This window comes from Lytechinus pictus, chromosome 3 (assembly GCF_037042905.1).
Source record: "Lytechinus pictus isolate F3 Inbred chromosome 3, Lp3.0, whole genome shotgun sequence".
Classification (NCBI taxonomy): domain Eukaryota; kingdom Metazoa; phylum Echinodermata; class Echinoidea; order Temnopleuroida; family Toxopneustidae; genus Lytechinus; species Lytechinus pictus.
Genome location: NC_087247.1, coordinates 58,170,745 through 58,193,693, shown reverse-complemented (window position 1 = coordinate 58,193,693; position 22,949 = coordinate 58,170,745). Strand labels below are relative to the sequence as shown.

Here is a 22,949-nt window from a genome sequence, read left to right as displayed (position 1 = left end):
AATTTCATCAAAATCGGATGTAAAATTAGAAAGTTATGACATTTTAAAGTTTCGCTTCATTTCACAAAACGGTATATGCACATCCCGGTCGGTATGCAAATGAGGAGACTGATGACATCATCCACTCACTAATTCTTTGGTATTTTATTATATGAAATATAAAATATTTTAATATTCTCCCCAATGTCAAGTGAAACAACAATTAATTTCTCCCTGAGCACGTGGAATTAGCATTGCTTAATATTAAATGGTTTAGTCAAGTTAGTACCTATAGTCAAATTTGTAAAAAATGAAATATTCTATAATTCAAACAATAACAAGCAAAAGAAATAGTGAGTGATGGACATCACCGACTGACTAATTTGCATGTAACTGAGTTGTGCATATCACTGTTTTGTGAAAAATAAGCGAAACTTTAAAATGCCATAACTTTCTTATTTTACATCCAATTTCGATGAAATTTTCAGCATTATGCTAGTTTGATTTTTCTCTATTTATTCAAATCAACATTTTTTTCTGGGGTGGACTTGACCTTTAATATACCTTTGTTGATGTTTTACTGCCTGTCTATTCTATATTTTGTTCTTAAACGTTTTTCAAATCCTTTTCACCAACCTTATATCCCCGACTTGTTTTGTTCTTTCTTCGTTATAGAAAATTGTCTCTCAATTTTTGCTTATGATTGTTTTTAGTGTATCCATAGTGAAGAAGAATTTTGATAAAAGACAACAGTATTTCGATCTCATGCTGATTACATAACTGGGACCGTCGTTCAGCCCACAATCGCTTTTTATACTTGTTCCCTCATGTTTATCAAGCCCGTTGGACAGGGTATGATTTGAAATTCATGAATATGATCTCAATAATGAAGCTCGAGCTGACATTTTTTACATATTGACCTGAGAGCGGAAGAAAATAATTAAAGGAATATGTGCAGAAATTCATGAAAATGATACGTATCTCACTAAAATGACAAAATAATGCAAAGTGAGCTTAAATCCGGGGCTTAAATTTGTGATACCTTGACCTGAAAACGGGACATTTTATTCAGTTGAGCATATTCTGTAATTATGAACAGTGGCGTATAAGTACTACGGGGGGGGGGGGGCATGGGGGGCACGTGCCGCCCCCCCCCCAATCGGCTGGCCAAAGGAAAAAAAAAACGGGGAAAAGGAGTAAAAGAGGAAGAAAGGAAGAGAAATGTAGTAGGAAAGAATAAATTATTGTTCAGTATAATGTTATATTATATTATAATGATGTTATGTTACTGTATATTACATAAAAAACATTTTTTCCTAACTTTATGAAACATAATTTGCTCAGGGCCTATGTCTTCATTGTTCCTGGTGCTCGCATTGTCTGTTTAACTAAATATAATAGATCAAATGTTTTTTTTCGGAGCACTATAGTTTTCAAGTATATTTGAGAGACCTGACGTTGTCAAAACAAGTCAATATACACCAAATATATTTTCGCACTTCGAGTTATTATTGTTTTATTTAGTGACATATGCTTCTTTTTTATGACTACTTAAAGTAATTGCCCCATTTTAAGGTCTTCATATAAAACATTTCCTGTCCGTGCTTACGTTCGCATTAGTGGATTGGTGAGACATGCCTGCTCTTCATGAATTCTTGAAATCAGTCCTTAAAATGTTCCTTTTTCTGATCTGAACATAAAAGAATTTCAGCTCACGCTTCGCGCTCGCATCATTTGGTTAGTGAAATACGTATGGTCTTAGTGAATTCCTACAAACAAGCCTTACAATGCACTTCTTTAAGTCTGAATTTCCTGATTTTTTTTAGCTCGCCCTTCGCAATATTTGATTAGTGAGATGCGTATGATAATTATGGTTACAATGACTATATACAAAAATGCTTCATGTGTTTAGATGTAATTTCTAACAAATCATCAAGCGCTTGTCACTCGCATTAGATGACTATGGTGAGATATGTATACTCTTAATTGATTCCTAAAATATAGTCCTTAAAATCTCCCTGTTTGGGGTCAATATGTACACAAATTTCAGCTCGCGCTTTGCGCTCGTATTGTTTGGTTAACGAGACGGGTACGTATCATGATAACAAAAATTTGCTTATGATGTCCTTTATTAGGTCTGAATATCAACAATTTTCAGATCGCGCTCACATTATTTGATCAATGAGAATCTGTGAGATAGAAATCCATTTAATATGGCACTGTCCTTAAAATGTCTCTATTAGGTCAGTATACCTGGCAACTTAGCGCGCTTACAAAGTGACTCAAAATTGTGCCCCCCCCCACGGCTGTTTCACTCCCATAGGCTATGTACAAAATAAGCCCTTTCAAGTACGCGCGCACGAAATCCGCGCGCGCTGCCCAGCCAGCTGATATGCAATTTCAACTTTTACACCACTCGACGATCAACTGTAAGACTTTCATTCGACATGTGTTAGAAAGCTACATTTTTTGAGGTTTGCCTTACCTTTTAAGGTTATTCCTTTCCATCGTTATATGGTATCTCCAAAATATCACGAGAAATCACATTCCAAATTTCGAAAATCCTTATCATTTTGAAGATATTTACAAAAATCCTGAGAGTTCCACTCTTATTAGAGACATTTTCTGTGCAATCGCGAATGAGCCTGGCCCCTGGGACTTGCAGAGAGCGTCCATTTCAGGCTCAATATCTTGAAAACCACTCGTCCGATTTTGGTGTTCTCAACGTCTCAAAAGATATAATGTCTTGTTTAATAACATATCCGATTGGCATCACAAACCCATCACTAGTTTTCTTTTAATTCGACTTTTGCTACCCAGTACTTCTAATGCACGTCAAATACCATATTCGGTCTTTGACGTTGCCAAATTTCTTCTGGAAACTTATAACACGATCATTGTTTCATTATAAGATTTGTAAGGTGTATATTTCATTAAAAAAGTAACAAATTCAAATAAAAATAAGTTTGTTAGAAGTTTTAGATATTTTTTGTTAAGTTTTGTTGGAAAAATTATTATGATATGTTGAAATTTGGTTTATATAGTTTTGAATCCTTGAAATTTATAAATACAAATTGGCAATCGATCTTTCACCGCTAAATACGATTTATGATTTATTTGTAAACAAAACTATCTGGACGTCATCGATCACACTTTGAATGGGGAAATGGGTCTAGATCTAGCGTTAGGTCCAAGACCGGACCAAACACAGCGAGACCACGTAGACAAATGTATTTGTTTTAGAGGAAAATTTCTACATGAATTATTCCATTTCTCTTCTCATAATTAAGATTTGAGAGAAATGTTGCAACTAAAACATTCACGTTCGTCAGACAGCATTTTGTGATCCTTTTCAGACTTGATCATGGGGAGAGCCTATTTTAGAATGGGAGATCGAGTCGACGATACCAAGTACCACGGATCATGATCGATCATGGAAAATAATTGTTGCCCCTAGCTAGCTAGCTGTCATATCATATAAGGTGCGAGAGTATATTGGCCTATTTTTTTAATTTGCATAAGTTGGCGGTCCTCTAAAAAAATAGGCAAACTCTTTCTCATTAAAAAATTAAAAAAATACACAACTTGTTACAGAAGCTTACGTAGGAATATTTAAGGGGGGGGGGTTCAAGCTGAATGAAATGTTGATGAACCCCCCCAAAAAAAAAAATTGAAAAAAAATAAAAAAGGGTCTTTCAAAAAAATTTAGTTAGAGCGGTCTTTTTTTTTCTATCTCGGCGCTTCCCTCTTGAAAACGTATAGATGATTATAATCTTATATCTGCCTTTTTTATTTGTAATATTTCATGATTTTATGCTTTTCCATCATGCTAATCATTTGTAAATATTGTGATTGTTATGATTTACTTCAATAACTTAAATGTAAAAAAAATTAGTGTTTTTTTATTGTGGGGGGGGGGGGGGGTGGGTGGGTGGGCCATCTTACTTTTGAGGAGTCCCCCCCCCCCCTTCTGGAAAGTGGTGTTAGGTGCCGCGGAATAGTTATGAAAGTAGGGGCTGACCATGCAATAATCATATTTACATGGTAATTTTTATGTTTTTGTACATGGTTTTAGAAAGCCCCCACAGCTCCCCCCCCTTTAGTATTAATGTCACTGATTATTTAAAATAACTTTACTTGTTAAATTTTTTAATGGAAACTATGTTTTTTCTAATTGTGGAGGTGAAATATTATCCCCCCCCCCCCACCGTCATAAATACCCAAGCCGATCCAACCCCACAATATCTCAGAGGCAGGTCCAGTATTTTTAAAATCAAGAGGGTGCAAAGAGCAAAACTGAAAATTGAGTGGGTGCAGATGACAATTTTCTATGCAATTTCCTAAAAGAGGCAGGTCCAGTATTTTTAAAACAGGCCTATAGTTATATTAGTAGCATGTTCAATTGAGATTTTTTTCAAAATGAGGGGGGGGGGATGTGTCCCTTCCAACCCTGCCTTTGACTCTGGTTTTTCAGTTTCATCAATACTGCCTTTGTCCCGTTTCATTAATTGTTTGTTGTCAGTGATCAAGGATTTAATATACCTGGGCCCCATTGCATAAAGAGTTACCATTATGATTTACCATGCAAATACAACTTGTATGGAGTCCTTGATCTTGATTAGCTTTGATTAGTTACCATTGCTTTGGTAGTTACCATTTGATAACAAGGTTACCATAATACTAACTTTTATGCAATGGGGCACTGGAGAAGGCAAAATTGAGGAAGGGGGTGGCGTACTAATGACAATGGTCTTTCATTTGGATGAAGATGCCTAATCAAGGAGTCATTCTCAAAATATAGCGTGGAAGGGCAGCATACAAGTACATGTGCCTCACCCTTGTGCCTTTATCCTTGATTATACAACAGAATGTTAGATGTCTCGAGTAGTCATTGCAGGTCATCCCTTGCTTATAAAAAAGAGTAAGATTATATAAACGAATTTTATTCAAAATTTACAATAAAATTGCAGTGAATTACTACATATTTTAGGAAGTTTAGATACAGATAGAGATTCATTCACATTCATCTATTTATTGAACCACATTTGAAAATTTGCCCTCCAGTGACATTACATGCACAAAGATATATATATATAAATAAACATCAAGACAATAATTTTACTTGAATGAAACCTTCCAATAAAATATTTTAATAAGCATGTATAACAACCGATATGGAAATTAATTATGGACTAACGTGAGAAATATGGGATAAATAGCCTAAAACTTAATTCATGATAGCCCATGATTAGAATAATTTATATGTGTTTGGAAAAAATTCATTTATTATTATGGAAGACATAATCATTTACCATTACCTGATATGGATACTCCTCATTTTATGTGTTTGGATTAGATTCCAGGAGGTAAAATTCAATCTCAACATGTCTGGTAGGGTCAATGAAACCCTCGTAACTTTATAAAAGCTATAAAATATGGATGAAAGGAGAAGGGATTGAACTCCTAAATGAAAACCATGGTCACTTGTCAGGTCTGCATTATATACACCCTCAAAAAAAAAGAATAAATATAAATATGAAATAATCTGTCATTTTAAAACATAATATTTGCAAATTTCATGTGATCTACCGGTACCACTCACACAGCCACAAAAATTGGTTATTTATCATTGTATGCATATCAATTACAGTGTACATTTAATTTTAACAATGTTAAAAAAAAACTGAAAAATGATTTTCACCTTCACATGCCCGGCAAATTCAGTACCCCGTGGATAAATTTTTTAATGAAATGATACAAGACTTAAAAATACTATAAATATAAATTACAAATCAGATAAGTGACTACTGGTAATTGATTAGATTGGATATGACATGCACATGTAGCTCATTCCTTTATATTTTCAAAATGGTTGAATTTGTAAAAATAATCTTAATCTCGTTCTTTGCATTTTAACTGACTAGAAATGTAAACCATACAGTCATAATTCATATTATGACACAATATAATACATTGCCATTATAATATATATTTTAGTTGTTTTTAACCTACTATTTAACATACATGCTATAACTTCTTAATCAATACACTTCAAATCGAACAAGAGTGTTGCTAAGGCGGGCACATAATATGCCCGTCTGTAACATGGAAAATGGAGCTATTGGTCAAGCAAGATAAGTGGAAGATGGTGACTTCACCTTTGACCTTCTGACCACAAAATCAATAGGCTTCCTGGGATCCATGCTAGTATCGTGCACCAAATTATATGAGCCTAGATTAAGTTAAACTTAAGTTCTCGCGTTTACAAGGAAAAGTTAACGGACGAACGGACACCGAGCGTGATACCATAATACGTCCCGTCAAGACGGGCGTATAAAAAGTTATGCCTGTAGTCTTTGAATTAAAGTTTGAAGTGAAATATATCTAAATTATTGGAACTAAAATTTTTTTTAAATTTGAATATTATATTGGCTGACATTTTCCTACTCGTCTAGTATAATTAGACATGTCATGAATAATAACTGTAGAGAGACATTCCAGAAGTCTGTTTTTGATTGATAATTGAATTTAATATTATACTTTTTCCATTATCCACCCATTTCCATACCGAACGTCTGAAATGCGACCATATTGAATTGCATAATAATGCAGGCAAGACTGCCAGAGACGTCTTACTTGTATTGAAATACATTCATGTTAATACCCTCCTTCTAAATAAATTTGTCAGCTTGCATTCAGAATTTGATCAATTCTAACTGCATATCAATTAAACAAATATAGCGCAGGCAACTTTTAAAATTGTTTAAAATGCTTTGACACATCTCTTCTTCCAGATGAATAGTGCTGAACTAATGTAGGATATTTTCGGCTACTAACATCAAAGTCTGCAAGAACTTTTTTTCCTGTATCCTATGGTTGCACACTTTAAAATTTCCCTGTAGCATGTACCCTTCGAGCAAATATTCTGCCCATGGATGTTGGTACATATACTTGCACATGTTTCTCAAAACTCTTATTACTGACATCGTTTAATAATTATTGATAAAAAATAATGAATTTGTCAGATTTGATGGAGAAATATTAAATTTGAAAAAAAATAATTATAAGCAAAAGATAGGGAATCCAATAAACCACTTTTCCTGACTAAGTAATTTTCAGTTGATTATTAACATTATGCCTTTGACCCATTATCCTAATGAAAGTACATGTAGTATTACCCAGGGATCAGATGTAGTAAGTGTGAACATAATTGATGCAGAAATAAAGGAATGTGACCAAGTTGAACAAAAACTTGACCTTTTGACCCCAACTTCCTTTTGTAGTGAGTCCCTCAGTAAATACTGAAGACATAATGAATGAAAAGTTTCGCCATGTCCAATTTGTAGCAAGAACTTTTTCCTAGATGATGTTACAAGTAGTCCCTGTTTTTTAACTATATGTGAACTTGAGGTTTACTGTGTTTGTGGCAAAACTGGCCTCCTAAAAACATTCACAAGACATGTTAAATAAAATAAAGGCCAGTAGAAGTAGAACGTCAAGAAGCTCTTGAAAAAGCTAGAATCACACTTGAAGCAGCTATACATTCAATTGCACATATTCCAAGATTCGTGGAAAGAACCTCCAGTTTCATTGTTTGGAAGAAGCGTCAGGAAGATGGCCACGCCGAAATCAACAAGATATCTGGAACAGTAAGTAACGCAAATTCTTAGCACTGCGAATTAAATGAGAGAATTATCTTAATTCAAAGCTCATCACTTGTACAAATGCAATTTACTACTCGTTTATTTCTTTGAAATATAGATAAAAAGTGAATTTTATTTTTAAGAATGGTTTACAAGTATAGATGTTGATCTACTTATAGTTGGAAAAAAAATATATATCCCCTTCCTTATGATATCCAAATAACTTTGATTTCTCATTTTCAAACATTTTCTTCCATAATGACTATTTTTTACATTTTAAATAATAGTAACTGTGATAGCAATTGACACAATATTCAGAAAGTAATATGTTTCACCCCTTTTACATTCCTTTCCTTTTTTTATCCCCTTTTCTTTGTGGTGAAAATTTTGGGGAGCCATGACCCCAATGTCTACATGCAAGTGAGTGGGGGTATTTTATTTCAACCTGTATAGTGGCAGATGAATTTAAAAGCACCAAAATTGAATTGCGGGGGAAAAAATCTTCTAGTGAATGGCTATCAAAATATGAAATTAAAATTGTTATGTATATATGTTTTACAGCTTCTTCTTGTTAGTCATTCAAAGAGATTTACATAACGAGATGCAGCAAAGACGTTGGCCATGATGAATGATGGGCACCTTAATTGGTCACAGTACAGACAGATGAATAGGTAAATTTCACTGAGAATTAATGTCGTACTGACCTCACTATCTTTATTGTCTCCGTTCTTCTTATCCATCCATGGATAACCACTGAAGACCTGGCTCAAGATCTCTGGCAGTGCATGGCTCCTTGGGATGGGGGGGGGGGCTGACCAATGGGAATTGCATCGTCTGATCTTCACACAGTCAAAGGTAGTGTCTCCATCACTGCTGTAGCCCCACTTGAACCATGGACAGTCGACAGTGATTCGCTAGGTCCATAGCAGAGTCACAGACTGGAGGTGGTTAGACAACAGAGATAGAAAGAAAAGTTAGCACCAAAAAAATTGCTTTATTTTGAATAGTTTTAATGATCATAAAGAACATGAAATCAATAAATTCATCTCAGGGACATGGCCACCAAGGATTATTCATGATCATTCGCACCTTTAAATGACAATAGATACTATAATCTGCCACCAGATTCATGATTCAATTCAGCAAAAGTGAGAATAATATATACAATCATAAATCTTTGCTGGAGACAGAATAAAGCATTGGATTTGTACTAAAACAAGTTTTTGAGCAAATTTTGATGTGATATGCACTTGCATAATTGTATTATTTTTTTAAAACTGTGCCAATTGTCACAAATGTGGCCTTAAATTTTGCATTACCAGTAGACTCAACGAAAAAGAGTAATAGAAATATCTTTAAAAATGTTGAGGGAGGCCAGCCTTTTTTTAATAGCTAAAGCTATTAATTGGCAGAAATCATCAAAACCTACCCATATGTTCATGTTCCATCATCTTTCCACAGGAATGGATTTCTCACAACTCACGATGGGGCAATTCCTGAAGAAGAGGTGTGGATTAAGTTTGGGGGAGATCATGGTGGACAGGTGGAGGCTCATTTAAGTTGGTGATACAGAGGTCTGCAATGTGGAAAACACAATGCCTCACAGAAATCCTTGTTTGTTGGATGCTATGAAGGTTCCTTTCATCTCATTGCTTCAGAAAATGACTCATCCCATCGCCAAGCAACTGACAAATGAAGAAGATTAAATGTAGAAGTTAGGATATTGGAGATGTAAATTTCAAATTATTCTATTTTGTAACGTCACAGATGTGTAGATTATTACTGAAAATTGTGTGATATAATTCTTTTTTATAATTTTATATATAAAAAGTAAAATAGCTGGCAGTTGTTTTAGATGTTTCTTTTATCTGATGTAATATAGGCATGATTTAGATTTAACATCTGATGTAACATACATATTTTTTCTCTTCAATCTTTGAGACTAGTGGAACTAGTTGAAAGGATACATAAAATAAAAAACCTAATAATGTCATTATGTGAGGAGTGAGATTTTTTAGATTATGTTGGTGACATTAGTCAAATATGACTTATCACCACTCAAATCAACAAAAGAAGAAAAAGCTACAGTACCAGTCACAATTCTTTGACTACCTGTTTCACCAGAGAACTATCATGATGATAAAAAAGACGAACAGAATTTATGCTAATCTTCCCTGTAGGCTGTACAAAACGTGCACACAGAAGACATGTTATAATAAAGACGAAAGGATCTTTGAAAGATGAAAGTCATCTTATGATGAAATTTAGTAAACAAGAAATGCCACCAAAGAAGCAAGTGCAGAGATTACCTATCATATAATTATGTATGAACTATAATAATAAATGTATATTTTGGTCTGATATAATAGAAAATTAGAATTTACCTGACCTATGTGTGCTACTGTGCATAGTACGATACAGTGAATTGTTTTGAATAAGTGTAGCAATGCATGGTATTGATCATTGATTCATTGAAACTAAAAGATTGAGAAAAACATAAAGAAATAAAAAAAAACTTCCACGCACAAAATCCTTCATTTCACTTTCAGACCAAATCCCCTGGCCCCACCATATAGTCTCTATGCAGTACAGCATATTTTTAATGCAACCCCCCCCCCCCCAATGTATCTGAAAAAACCTCAAACAGAATCTACCCCACCCTAAAAAATTAATTAAAAAATCTAGAATCTATAGGGCCTAGTACTAATACACGTACTATTAGCACTGCTGAGTGCTGGCCTTGAATCTAGTCACTAGTGCGGTGTAGTCAATGACAATGTAGCCCTATCAGATTCACAGATCCAAGTAACATTGTATTGTAAATTTGTATGCAAAAAAACCCTCAAAAACACTGAAAGTGTTGTCATGATTGTGAAAATGAGAGTCTAGACCTAGCTCTACAGACCGTGAAATACCCTTTTTCACGAGTCAAAGTTAGTACTCAGCTCAGCAGCATGCAGCAGGCGCAGCAAAATCATTACATGTAGTATACAGCGAATGCACTCTCACCGTCTCAATCTCGCTCAGCTTAGCTCACGAAGCGCAGCTGAGCTGCTGTGTACATGAGCGGTGTCTGACCACACAGCCAGGCGGCCCGCGACCCGGCCCTGCCCGGCTTCACCCGGGGTAGCGGCGCGCACATCCTATACAAACAGAAAGTGCTGTATCGAAAAATCAACCTAAAATAAATTCTACTGATGGGTTCAACGAAAAATTGCGCCAGATGAATCTTAAGTGCTTTGAAAACAAAACTACAATAAATACGAAATGCTGACAAACCGGACTTTTTACATTTTGGACTTTAAAAAGTTCCATAATTTAGGGCCAGATTCGCGAGTTTACATGGGATTATGCAAACGCAAACATCATGACAAAATGGAGAAAAACAGAAAACGTATAATCACATTGCCATACTTACGACTTTAAACATGGAAAAAAATGTTTCCTCCACGGAATTCTTGCGAAATAAATAAACTGTTGGGGATAGACAGAGAGAGTTGGTCGTGTCAGCGCCAGATGCCACAACATTCGCCAAGGATTTTTTAATCGCCCTTACAGACATCGCAGCACAACAACGTTAAATGCATATGCGCACTTGGGCCGCAAGGGGGCGCTAAGCTTATTTTCACTGTGAAACAGGCCCCCCCCAATGCCGTACCCCCGGTACGCCACTGATTATGAACATGCCGTGAAAACAATCTCCGAGACATATCTCGTGAAAGTAAATAATGCGAGCTGAAAATTTTGATTCTCTCTAAATGCAAAAGAGCGAGTCTAGTCCCTGCAAGATCACTCTCCTCTTGGAATGATACTACGGACCAATCCCTTTGGAGTGAACTGTACACCCAGGACCAAAATCCAGTTAAAACCAATTAGGGCAAAACCAATTGAAACCAGTTGGCCAACTGGTTTCAATAGGGAAATTGGAACAACTGGTTCCAATTGAAAACCAGTTGCCAATTGGTTCCAGTTAAAAACCAATTGAAAACCAGTTGCCAATTGGTTCCAGTTAAAACCAATTGGGCAACTGGAACCAGTTGGCAATTGTTGTCAATTGGTTCCAGTTGTTCCAATTTCCCTATTAAAACCAATTGAATCCAATTGGAGGCAACTGGTTTCAATTGGTTCCAGTTGAAACCAATTGGAGGCAACTGGTTTCAACTGGAACCAGTTGAAACCAATTGGTTTCCAACTGGATCCAATTGGAACTTCCAGTTGGAACGAACTTAATTAGTTACAAATTAATTAGCATTTGCAGTAACTATTTCTCATGCCAACACAGAAGCAGTGTTATATGTCTATTAATACCAATGTAAAGGGCATTGATAAAATACAGACTTTCATGTATATATATTTAGATGGAAGATCTTCAAATATATGTACTTTTATTTGATGTAATTTGGTAACAGTTAGTGGTGTACTAATTATCCTTTAATCTGTTTTAATTATAATCTATAACATTTATGAACATGGTTTTCACTGCTAAGTATTCTAAATACTAATCTTTAAAAAGTGTGGTACTTGAAATTGTAAAGAATTAAATAGATACATTGTTAATGATGATTAATCTCATAAAACATTAATCTGTGCACACTGGCAAATAATATGCAAATTAACTGGTTTCAATTGGATCCAGTTGGGTAACTGGAAAATTTCCAATTGGAAACCAATTGGAAATAATTTCCAGTTACCCAACTGGTTCCAATTAGAATTCATTTCCAGTTACCCATCTTTCCAGTTAGAAGTCATCTCAGTTACCCAATTGGTACCAGTTAGGATTTCCAGTTACACAACTGAATGGTTCAAGTTAGGATTTCCAGTTACCCAACTGGTTCCAGTTAGAAATCATTTCCAGTTGGAAGTCATTTCCAGTTACCCAACTGGTTCCAGTTAGGATTTCCAGTTGCCCAACTGGTTCCAGTTAGAAATCATTTCCAATTGGAAGTCATTTCCAGTTACCCAACTGGTTCCAGTTAGGATTTCCAGTTGCCCAACTGGTTCCAGTTGGGATTTCCAGTTACTCAACTGGTTCCAGTAAGAAATCATTTCCAATTGGAAGTCATTTCCAGTTACCCAACTGGTTCCAGTTAGGATTTCCAGTTGCCCAACTGGTTCCAGTTGGGATTTCCAGTTACTCAACTGGTTCCAGTTAGAAATCATTTCCAGTTGGAAGTCATTTCCAGTTACCCAACTGGTTCCAGTTAGGATTTCCAGTTGCCCAACTGGTTCCAGTTAGAAATCATTTCCAATTGGAAGTCATTTCCAGTTACCCAACTGGTTCCAGTTAGGATTTCCAGTTGCCCAACTGGTTCCAGTTGGGATTTCCAGTTACTCAACTGGTTCCAGTAAGAAATCATTTCCAATTGGAAGTCATTTCCAGTTACCCAACTGGTTCCAGTTAGGATTTCCAGTTGCCCAACTGGTTCCAGTTGGGATTTCCAGTTACTCAACTGGTTCCAGTTAGAAATCATTCCCAGTTGGAAGTCATTTCCAGTTACCCAACTGGTTCCAGTTAGGATTTCCAGTTGCCCAACTGGTTCCAGTTAGAAATCATTTCCAATTGGAAGTCATTTCCAGTTACCCAACTGGTTCCAGTTAGGATTTCCAGTTGCCCAACTGGTTCCAGTTGGGATTTCCAGTTACTCAACTGGTTCCAGTAAGAAATCATTTCCAATTGGAAGTCATTTCCAGTTACCCAACTGGTTCCAGTTAGGATTTCCAGTTGCCCAACTGGTTCCAGTTGGGATTTCCAGTTACTCAACTGGTTCCAGTTAGAAATCATTCCCAATTGGAAGTCATTTCCAGTTACCCAACTGGTTCCAGTTAGGATTTCCAGTTGCCCAACTGGTTTCAATTGGTTTCAACTGGAAATTGTTAAATTCCAGTTAAAACCAATTGAAACCAGTTGAAACCAATTAAAACCAATTGAAACCAGTTGGAAATCCAACTGGTTTCAATTGGATTTTGGTCCTGGGCATCCTTTTAGAGTGCATTGTGACTCTATGGGTGCGTTTATCCGCCACTTTTTTACCCCCGTTTTTACCCTAGAATCATGATCTGAATCATGATTCAAATCATGATTCTGCAGAATCACGATTGCGTTTAGTCGAAATTGAATATAATCATGATTAGAATCACAAACATGAAACACGAAAAAAGGGGCGTTTGGAAAGACGTTTCTGCAGAATCACGTACGAAAATGTTCGAATAAACGATATCGTGATTACAATCATGATTCTATGACCTCACTGTTGTGTCGGGCTACTTTCGGTTTGACTCTTGCCAAGCTCAAGGCGCTCTATATGCTCATTGTATGTACATGATTATGTACTACGCATGCATTTCTTGTCATGTTCAAGTTCTGTGTTGGTCATATCGCATCGTCCACTACTTTTCATATTTTGGTCATGTCTTCAACTTCAAGTTCTAGTAAATGAATTAACTGGACAGACAATTATCTCAGTTGTTGTTGAGTATACACCCGGAGTATACAGTATCAATATTAAATTGGATCTACGCTGAAATTCACTTCCGAACACCATTTTGGATAAACTAACAAGATGAATAGAAGCATATGTACCCTCATATGATAGAAGTAAACAAAATGAGGTATAAACTGAATTCTGGAAGCAAAAGATTTTTCGAGAGCCGAAACACGTGCGAAAAACTTCCACTGTCACACTGCGCACTAGTGATGCGCACTGGATTGGCCCGAATCTGAGGAGAAACAGCATTGGAATGAAGGTCGTCTAAACGCTGATTCTGTGATATTGTGATTCATGTTTGTGTTTTGAATCATGATTCAAATCATGATTCTGGCTTGAGGTCGCATAAACGCAGCCCAAATATGTGCCTCTTCTTGCAGTTCACTCCAAAAGTAGTCATAATGCATTCTAAAAGAATGTACAGTTCACTCCAAAGGAATTGGTCCGTAGTACCACTCCAAGAGGGGTGTGAATAGGGACTAGATTAGCTCTTTTGCATTTAGAGAGTATATTGAACTGAAAAGGGATATTAAAGAAATATTTGCAGAAATTTATGAGCATATACGATACACATCTGACCAAATTAATAATGCTACTGCGAAACGCCAGCCGAAATTTTTGAATATTATTGACCCGAAACGAGACATTTTTAGGACTATTTTGAGAAATTTATTAAAATGATACCCAATGATACGCACCTCACTAATATGCTTTTCACACCGTACTTTTTTTCCTTAACCCCGGGAGATCGGTGGGGCTAAGGGGGGGGGGGGGCCTTAGCCCCACCAATTTCCCGGGGTTAAGCTTAGCCCATGCACTTCGTTTTCACACTATACGTTTTAGCAAATTGGGCTAGCACGGTAAATAGTACGTTACTATCCGGCGCTGCAAAAAAGCAGGGTTAGCCGGCTTTTCACACTGCACATTTTCCCCTTAACCCCGGGAAATTGGTGGGGTTAAGGGGGGCCTTAGCCCCACCAATTTCCCGGGGTTAAGCTTAGCCCACTTCGTTTTCACACTACGTTTTAGCAAATGGTCTTTTCACATTGCATTTCCTTAACCCCATACTATCCTTAACCCCGGACTATCCTTAACCCCATACTATCTGCTTAGCCGGGGTTTACGCATTAACCCCGGACTATCCCACAGCTCATGAATATTGATGATTTTACCATATAGAGCGTGATTAAAGGGATGGTCCGGGCTGAAAATATTTATATCTTAATACATAGAGTAGAATTCACTGAGCAAAATGCCGAAAATTTCATCAAAATCGGATAACAAATAATAAAGTTATTGAAGTTTAAAGTTTAGCAATATTTTGTGAAAACAGTCGTCATGAATATTCATTAGGTGGGCTGATGATGTCACATCTCCACTTTCCGTTTTCTTTTATGTTATTACATAAAATCATAATTTTTCATTATTTCATACTTGTGTGAATAATATGTCTCCTTATAATGAAATTAGTTGCAGCAATAAATATCTAATGCACTAAATCAGTTGTCAATTCTATTTTTCTAGTTCTTGGAGGAAAAAATTTGAATAAACCTAATTTCATATAATAAAATACAAAAGAACAAGTGGGGATGTGACATCATCAGCCCACCATTTCACAAAATATTGCTAAACTTTAAAATTCAATAACTTTGTTATTTGTTATCCGAATTTGATGAATTTTTTTGCATTTTGCTCAGTGAATTCTACTCTATTTATTAAGCTATAAATACTTTCAGCCCGGACCATCCCTTTAACGTGCAATTGGTGCTATGCAAGCGCGAAGTGCGAGATGAATTTTTCGGGTATCGTGAAAACATATCCGTGACATCGTTTCTCACGATCGCACAGCATGAGCTATGACAATTAGGTTTATTGACTTGAAACCAACATAAGCACTTTTATTTTAAGCATGAAAACAGAATATAATTAGGTATAGCAGAGAGGGCTCATGCAGGGTGCATGGCTGTCATTTTGACTTCCTCAGAAAGGGGTGATATGCGAGGGTGTGTAGCGACCGAACAGGAAAATTTCTAATTTCAACAGTAGTAATACACAATCTGTAGTGCTTCACAAAGTGTATGAGGGATGGATCTGTCATACTTCATAATTCTGGCAAATTCATCTATAGGCCCTATACTTGCATGCTATTCAGTAAAATATATATTCAGTTAAAAGAAAAAAACTATTAAAAAAAATACAAGAATGACCAAAACATATTTTGATTTGCTCTCATATTTTGTTTTATTATATGTAAAAGTGGTCCGGTAAATACCATAGCACCCCGGCATAGCACCCGTAATGGCTTCTACGGCCTATATGTTTATTATTATTTTGAGCATAATGGAACACTGCCTCGCAAATTGTTAGCTATTTACAAATAATAATCCCTCAACTCTGTGGATGAGGGAGCTGTGCACAATCATCATACCAGAGTCGGTTTCAAGGTGAAAAACATCTAAAAATATTGTAATGATAATCTTTATGATGTAAATTACTCACATAAAAAAAAACAATTTTATTATATAATCATCATTATAGCTATACATTATATGATGAATCAAGTCAGATAAGTCCCTTTTTCTCACTCTCTTTGCTCACCCCCGATATTTCTTTAAAAAAAAAAAATTCAGACAGGAGGCTATTGTGATCTACTGAGTATACAGATTTATGTGTACACACACTCACATTATTATGTTTTTATTTATGCATACACACTGACATATAGATGGGGGGGGGGGGAGGGCCTTGAAGGTCACTCCCTCCTCAGGCTCCCCATTGAAATAATTTAACAACAGTTACACAACCAAGTAAAAAGAAGAAAGGGAAAGTAAAAATAATGGCATATGATATCATTTTATGAATGTCATGTCAAAATATTTGCTCGCTTGCAAGTTTTACATGGAAAATTTTGCCCCATATGCCATGTTCTGCACCCAGAATGCCTTTTTTTTTTGCTCATTACGTCACTGCACCCCACTGCACACATCCATCTATATACATTCCTTTTACAGATATACACTAACCCACGCACATACCTATGCATAACGTGTACATGCGTATACGATGCAGTTGGCCGATATGGAATCATCCCCCAGGTATGAAGACCCGCCTATGCCATTGAGCTGAATTTGACTAATTTAAGAATTTTTTGTTTAATTCTACTCATCTGTTGGGCAAATTTAACTAGAAAGCTGCAAATATTCTTATAATAGACTAAAATAAAAATACCTGTCAAAATTGACTGAAAATCTCTAACAAATATATAGTGACAATTATTTTGAAGAGGGATATCCAAAATATGGGCTTTATCTCCAGGCCGATATAGGCTCTATTTTGTATTTCAATTTGCAAATTTTTAATTTTGCACAAATTGTTACAGAAATTCTTTTGAAAATTGATGTAAAATATCTCAATCATTTGTTAGTATCCATAAAAATTCAGTTTCTTAAAGTACAAAATTGTCATATTTACTTCTTAAAATTAAAATATATCAGATAAAGTTGAGCTTTTGACATTGGCCCTATTGAATAAAGGCTGGTCAATGTTCTTAACAGGACTGTTTTTCAAAGCAGAAACCTTGGGTGAAATCAATGTACTTTTATGTTCAGGTCACAACGAGATTAGCTGCATCTTTAGAGATGATAGAGAAAATATGACATTTTGCGCACAAACCATATTTATTTACTACAAAAACCTGTCATTATGAAGCAACATTACCGATTAAAATTAGGTCGAGTCTTTTAAAACTTCATTATACTTTATATTTGAACAATTTTCTTTCATGGAACTCTTTCCAAATTACATTTCTCTATCCACTTTTTTCACTTAATTGATATTTTTGAGGGATTTCATCCTATATGATGTAATTTTCAATTTCACTCTTGAAATCTACTTGAAATCATGACAGATGTCCCCTTTAAATCACACACTAGTAACAAAGAAATCTAATGAACAGTTTGCTTCATTAGCTAAATAGAATTTTAATAGGAGAAAGATAGGCTGTTCAACAGCAAAACTTTAACAAATCAATTTACACAAATTGTCTTCTAAAGTATTTCATCAAAATAAAAATATCAAATGGCAATTAAAAAAGAATTTACCAAGTACACATATGTAGTTTAGAAAGTGTTCAGATGGAATACTGATACTAATGGTATATAATAAAATATCTGAGCCCCCCTTCTTCTTGCACATACAAACCACCCATGAAAAAGGTTAATTGGATAGTTACTTTCTCATTTATGTCATGATAATATTTGTCTAATGAGCCCCATTTCAGGTTGGCTTTGTAAACGAAACTCCACTTAACCAATGGTGAAAACAAAACCATTAAGGCATCTAGAGAATAAACAAATATATCAGGCTTTGAAAAAGCAAAATGGAATTATTTATATGAGGTTGGTCTGGCAATAGTCGTTTTGCCAGTCCGAGGATTAATAATTCCCACTATGCTTTCGAAGGAAACGCCTGATATATTTGTTTTATATCCTACCGGGGGGGGGGGGGGGGGGGGGGGGCACTTACATTGACAAGTGGATACCATGCACGACCAAAAAGACACGTAAAAAGGATGTTTTTTTCAAGATAGGGCACGTTACATACGTAACATAATAAGGGTGTCAAAAACACTGAAATAATGAAAAAAGGGTATCTATTTTCGCTAGGAAGCTACGTGTTAAGGGTCAAATTTGCGATGGTATAAAAATTAAGACTAAATTGTTTTATAATAAAGGATGTACTTTTTGCCCCAAGAGTCAACACTATGTGTTTAGAGTACGATATGCGCGAGGTGTGGGAGGTGCGATATGGGGCTGTACTAAACCCAACGATGTAGGTAAAGGTGAAACCGACGACAGACGTCCATGACCTCAATTAAAATATTGCTGTACTTGTTCAGGGGTTCAAGAGTATCGTTTTGTTTCCAATACTTGTTAAGGGTAGGGTTTCATCACACGCCAATACTTGTTAAGGTGTGCATTTTCAGAATATGTGTTTAGGGTGCTTTTCAAGACCCCATGGTCGCGCTTGGTATCCACTCGTCAATGGAATGGCCCCCTTTCTCCCCCCCCCCTGGGTGCGACCAGTGCACCTGAGAGTTTAGCATAATATCCAGTTTTCTGAATGACGTCAGAATATTGGAATAGTGAAAAATATATTGAGGTCTGAAGTCACGCAACATCATAGTTGAAATATATATGGTCACATGATGCTATTTGAACCAATCACTATACAGGATTTAATCTATGTAGGATATGAAAAATATATATATGTTTGCCTACTTGGCTGAGATTTGACCAATATCTATAAAGTTAGTAATAAATATTTCTTCTGTTATTCCATAAATGGTTACAATTGGCTTAGCCCCCTCAATGGTAATGTGTAATATTTTTGCCGTGCAAATTTTTTTGACCGCACCACTCGCTGAGGTTTTACTGTAAAGTCTTATGCATCTTTTGAGACCAAATTTGCGACGCCTGGGTACGCAGTACCAAAATTACGCAACATTTTGTGCATGTCAGACCAAAAATTGCTCAAAAACATGATTTTGAGTACAAAGTCAATGTAAATTATGTTTTCAACCAAAAATCATAAATGTATCATTATTCTTTGTTTTGCTGGTCTAAATGAATTTATTTTAGATTGTTTGATCTAAAAAAGTCCACGACAAAGTTCATTGAAAAAACATTGAAAAACAAAAGGTCCCGAAAAATGAAAAATACATAAGACGTTGCCAAAAAACAATATAATACATAATACAGGTTCGCAATTTTTTCATGTACATTTCCAAAGAACACCACAAAGTGTTTCTACACCCAAAATGAGCACATTTGAGGTTTAGTTAGGGAGTTTGAGGAAAAAGTATGATTTTGCATACTAATTATGCATAAATTAGCATAATCAATTAATAGCAATTTGCATGAATTAAATTAATAAAGAATTTTGAGAGGCCCCCCCTCGAGCCTTATGATCTCCCAAAATACCCTGGCCTTGATAGGGTTAACTTGATACGTTGTAAATATATACAACAGGGCCCGTCTAACAAAGAGTTACGACTTATTCCATCAACCACAACTATGGAAAGCCAGTAACGTCAACATCTAAAATGGATATATGTTCAAAATATTTTCTAGATATGATTCTGACACTGATGGATTTCCATATAGTTGAGGTTGATCACATCAATTGTAACTCTTTGTAAGACGGGGCCCAGGTCAGAAATTCTCATTTAAATCAAATCAAAACAATTCAGTGACTAATAACTGCAAGAAATGTTTGATGATACAAATTTGGAGAGCTTCGTTGATCAGACTTAAAAAGACAATGTAACATTAAAACAATAAAAATTCAAGTGAAGATAAGATAGGCAAAAGGTTGGTTTTACGAGAACTCCATAACCCTTAAATTGATATAAACTTGAATGAAACTTGTAAGATAACAGAGATTTGAGAATGTATTGTCATCAGGAGAGAAAATTTTAAACAGCTTATTCAATGAAATCAATCAAGGTTATCATTAAATACAATTTTTATACATTGATTCAGGTTTTCACTATGTGAAGAAAATACAGATAACTTTGTCTACGTCAAAGCCTTTGGGATCACAGATATCTGTTCAAGCTATAAGAGGTGTATAAAACATGTTTTACATACTCAGGGGCCCTTTTCATATAGAGTTACAACAATGACATTTTCTATAACAAAACTCACCAGCCAATCAAAAGATTTCCATTAAAGTTACAATAATGACAATTTGTCTTTATGAAACAGGCCCCTGGTCTAAAATTTGTTTGAGTTTGGCATATATTCAACTTGTAAAAGACCAACTGACACAAATTTACTTGTATTTCAATTTGAAACATTTACACTACTATTCCAGCCTTCAAGATGGCTAAAATTCACAGAAAGCATTTTGCATTTTTTTGGCAAAAATCCAGGACCATGTATGCATGTCTCTTTGCAAAGCTGCACTTTTTGTTGGGGTGATTTGGGCCAGCTTAATTATCTTTTGGCTAGCCAAAATATTGAGCTAATTGAAGGAACTGGGTAAGATTTTTATTATTTTTGTTTAAATATTGTAACTTATCTGTTTACAATATTTAATAAGTAACCAAATTGGTTCTTTCTAAAATTAAACAAGCAAATAGAAACTGCTGTTGTGACAGCTGATATTTAAACAAATGATATAGTTTTCAAATATCTTGAGAGTTTAAAGTCAAATAAAAAAAAAAAATAAAAATATTTTCAAATATTTTTCACTACTTTAAAATACCCCATGTATATTAAAATATGAGAATTTCGAAATGGTACTTATAAACTAGAATTGATCGCGTAAACAATCTAATAATATTGTATGTTCATGATGATTTCATACATGACTTTTCAGTTCAATATCTATTGTTCATGTGTATATGTGTGCTATATTATATATATCAGAATGAGCCTTTTAATCTCAAAATTGTAACAATTGATTTTGACATCCAAAATATGTTTTCAATAAAGTATAATGCACAAATGAGAAAGATGGAAGTTTAGATATGCTTCTCTTCAGTGCAACCTTTCACAATACGCCAATCTTTGTCAGAAGCATCACAAGTTTAAGAATTTACAAAGAATTGAAGGGGCAAGCAATTGTTATTACACAACCGCTGCCCCTCTAATCTATCATTTGATCTGGATCTCTTAAAGCCTCTGCTTCTTATTTGCTTTAATATCCTGTAACACTTCTAATTCAAGAATCTTTTTAATGCTTCCCCTTTTTTTATTGTTGAAAGAAGCACTTGAAATTAATTGAACAGCAGAAAATCACTTAAAACAAAGGAATTTGATACACAAAAAGCTTTTCTATGGTCTAAAATTATATTAACAGGCATGAATTCAGGTATTTGCCTGAAAATTAGCTTCCTAAATTAATCTTTCATATAAATTCATTGACTTAAACTTCATATACTACAAGCATCCATCTTCAAGAAAGATGTCGACTCTAGTATTTCTTGACTAATAAGAAATGTACCTTACAAATGATTGGAATGGCATAAAAAATGAAATGATAATGTTAAATCTTGACTACTCTAATGCATCCTTTCAAACGATGCAAGAGTCATAAATTAACGGCAGAGGGTAACATTGATTTGATATACGTGCTGCAAGGTCCCATTATCACATGTGTCTGTAAAAACAGCATTTCGAGCATCAAAAAAGTGAAATATAAAGTGACCAGAAACACCATCTTAATTTATTCCCATGAGTTATATTAATTAAAAGATAATTTTTCAAACAAAGATATCATGATAGTGTCTCCAAGAATTTTTTTTAATCCATAACAAGAGCAATCAACATTCAGAATTTTGTTTTTAATAAGGCCTTTGTAATGTTAGCCTATGCCTTCAATAATTAACAAATAGATGAAATATCATGTCTTTTGTGGCTTTCCTCCAGGTCCTCTCCTTAGATAAGTCTTTGGATTAATGGGAAGGGATCCAGGAACATTGGTATCAAAGCTTTCACTCAAATAGGGTGCTCCTTTAGTACTGAATTGCTGCAGATAGGAGATAAAAGAGGAAACAGAGCAAATATCAATGAAGCTGACAAATTTCATTCTAAGGTAGTTATTTGACTACTAGTTTTGAATTCATGTTTGGATTTCATGACTTATCTATTGCCTTCTTAAGCCATTTTGTGTTGTATACCGGGTATATAGAAGATAAAAATCAGTGATGAATAGATAAGATTGCATTACTCACTATTTAAGAGTAGATAAAAATTACAGATCTATGGCTAACTCCACCACGGTATCATGATTTTGGGACTAAAATCATTAAAGATGATAAGGATGATTTCACTTT

The 22,949-nt window shown here is 35.1% G+C and overlaps 1 protein-coding gene and 1 long non-coding RNA gene across 4 annotated transcripts in view; both read right to left on the bottom strand.

Moving 5' to 3' along the window:
• Window positions 1-4,991: 4,991 nt before the first annotated feature.
• Window positions 4,992-11,214, bottom strand: LOC129264427 (uncharacterized). Its single transcript, XR_008584853.2, has 4 exons — window positions 11,041-11,214; window positions 9,052-9,307; window positions 8,327-8,560; window positions 4,992-7,620 (listed from the first exon to the last, which is right to left on the bottom strand). It is a non-coding gene; the product is annotated as an uncharacterized LOC129264427 (long non-coding RNA).
• Window positions 11,215-18,062: 6,848 nt separating this feature from the next.
• The window catches only part of LOC129256911 (polynucleotide 5'-hydroxyl-kinase NOL9-like), a 28,152-nt gene continuing 23,265 nt past the window's right edge, over window positions 18,063-22,949 (bottom strand). The window contains exons 11-12 of one of the 3 annotated variants that reach the window (XR_010293127.1): window positions 18,600-22,642; window positions 18,063-18,470 (exon numbers count right to left, since the gene is read on the bottom strand). Coding sequence is in view for 1 of the 3 variants with exons in the window: in XM_064097449.1 (XP_063953519.1) it covers window positions 22,517-22,642 (126 nt within the window). In the remaining 2 variants the exon portion in view is untranslated. Of the gene's footprint in view, window positions 22,643-22,949 lie in introns of all 3 variants that reach the window. The other 2 variants (XR_010293128.1, XM_064097449.1) reach the window with 2 other exon arrangements.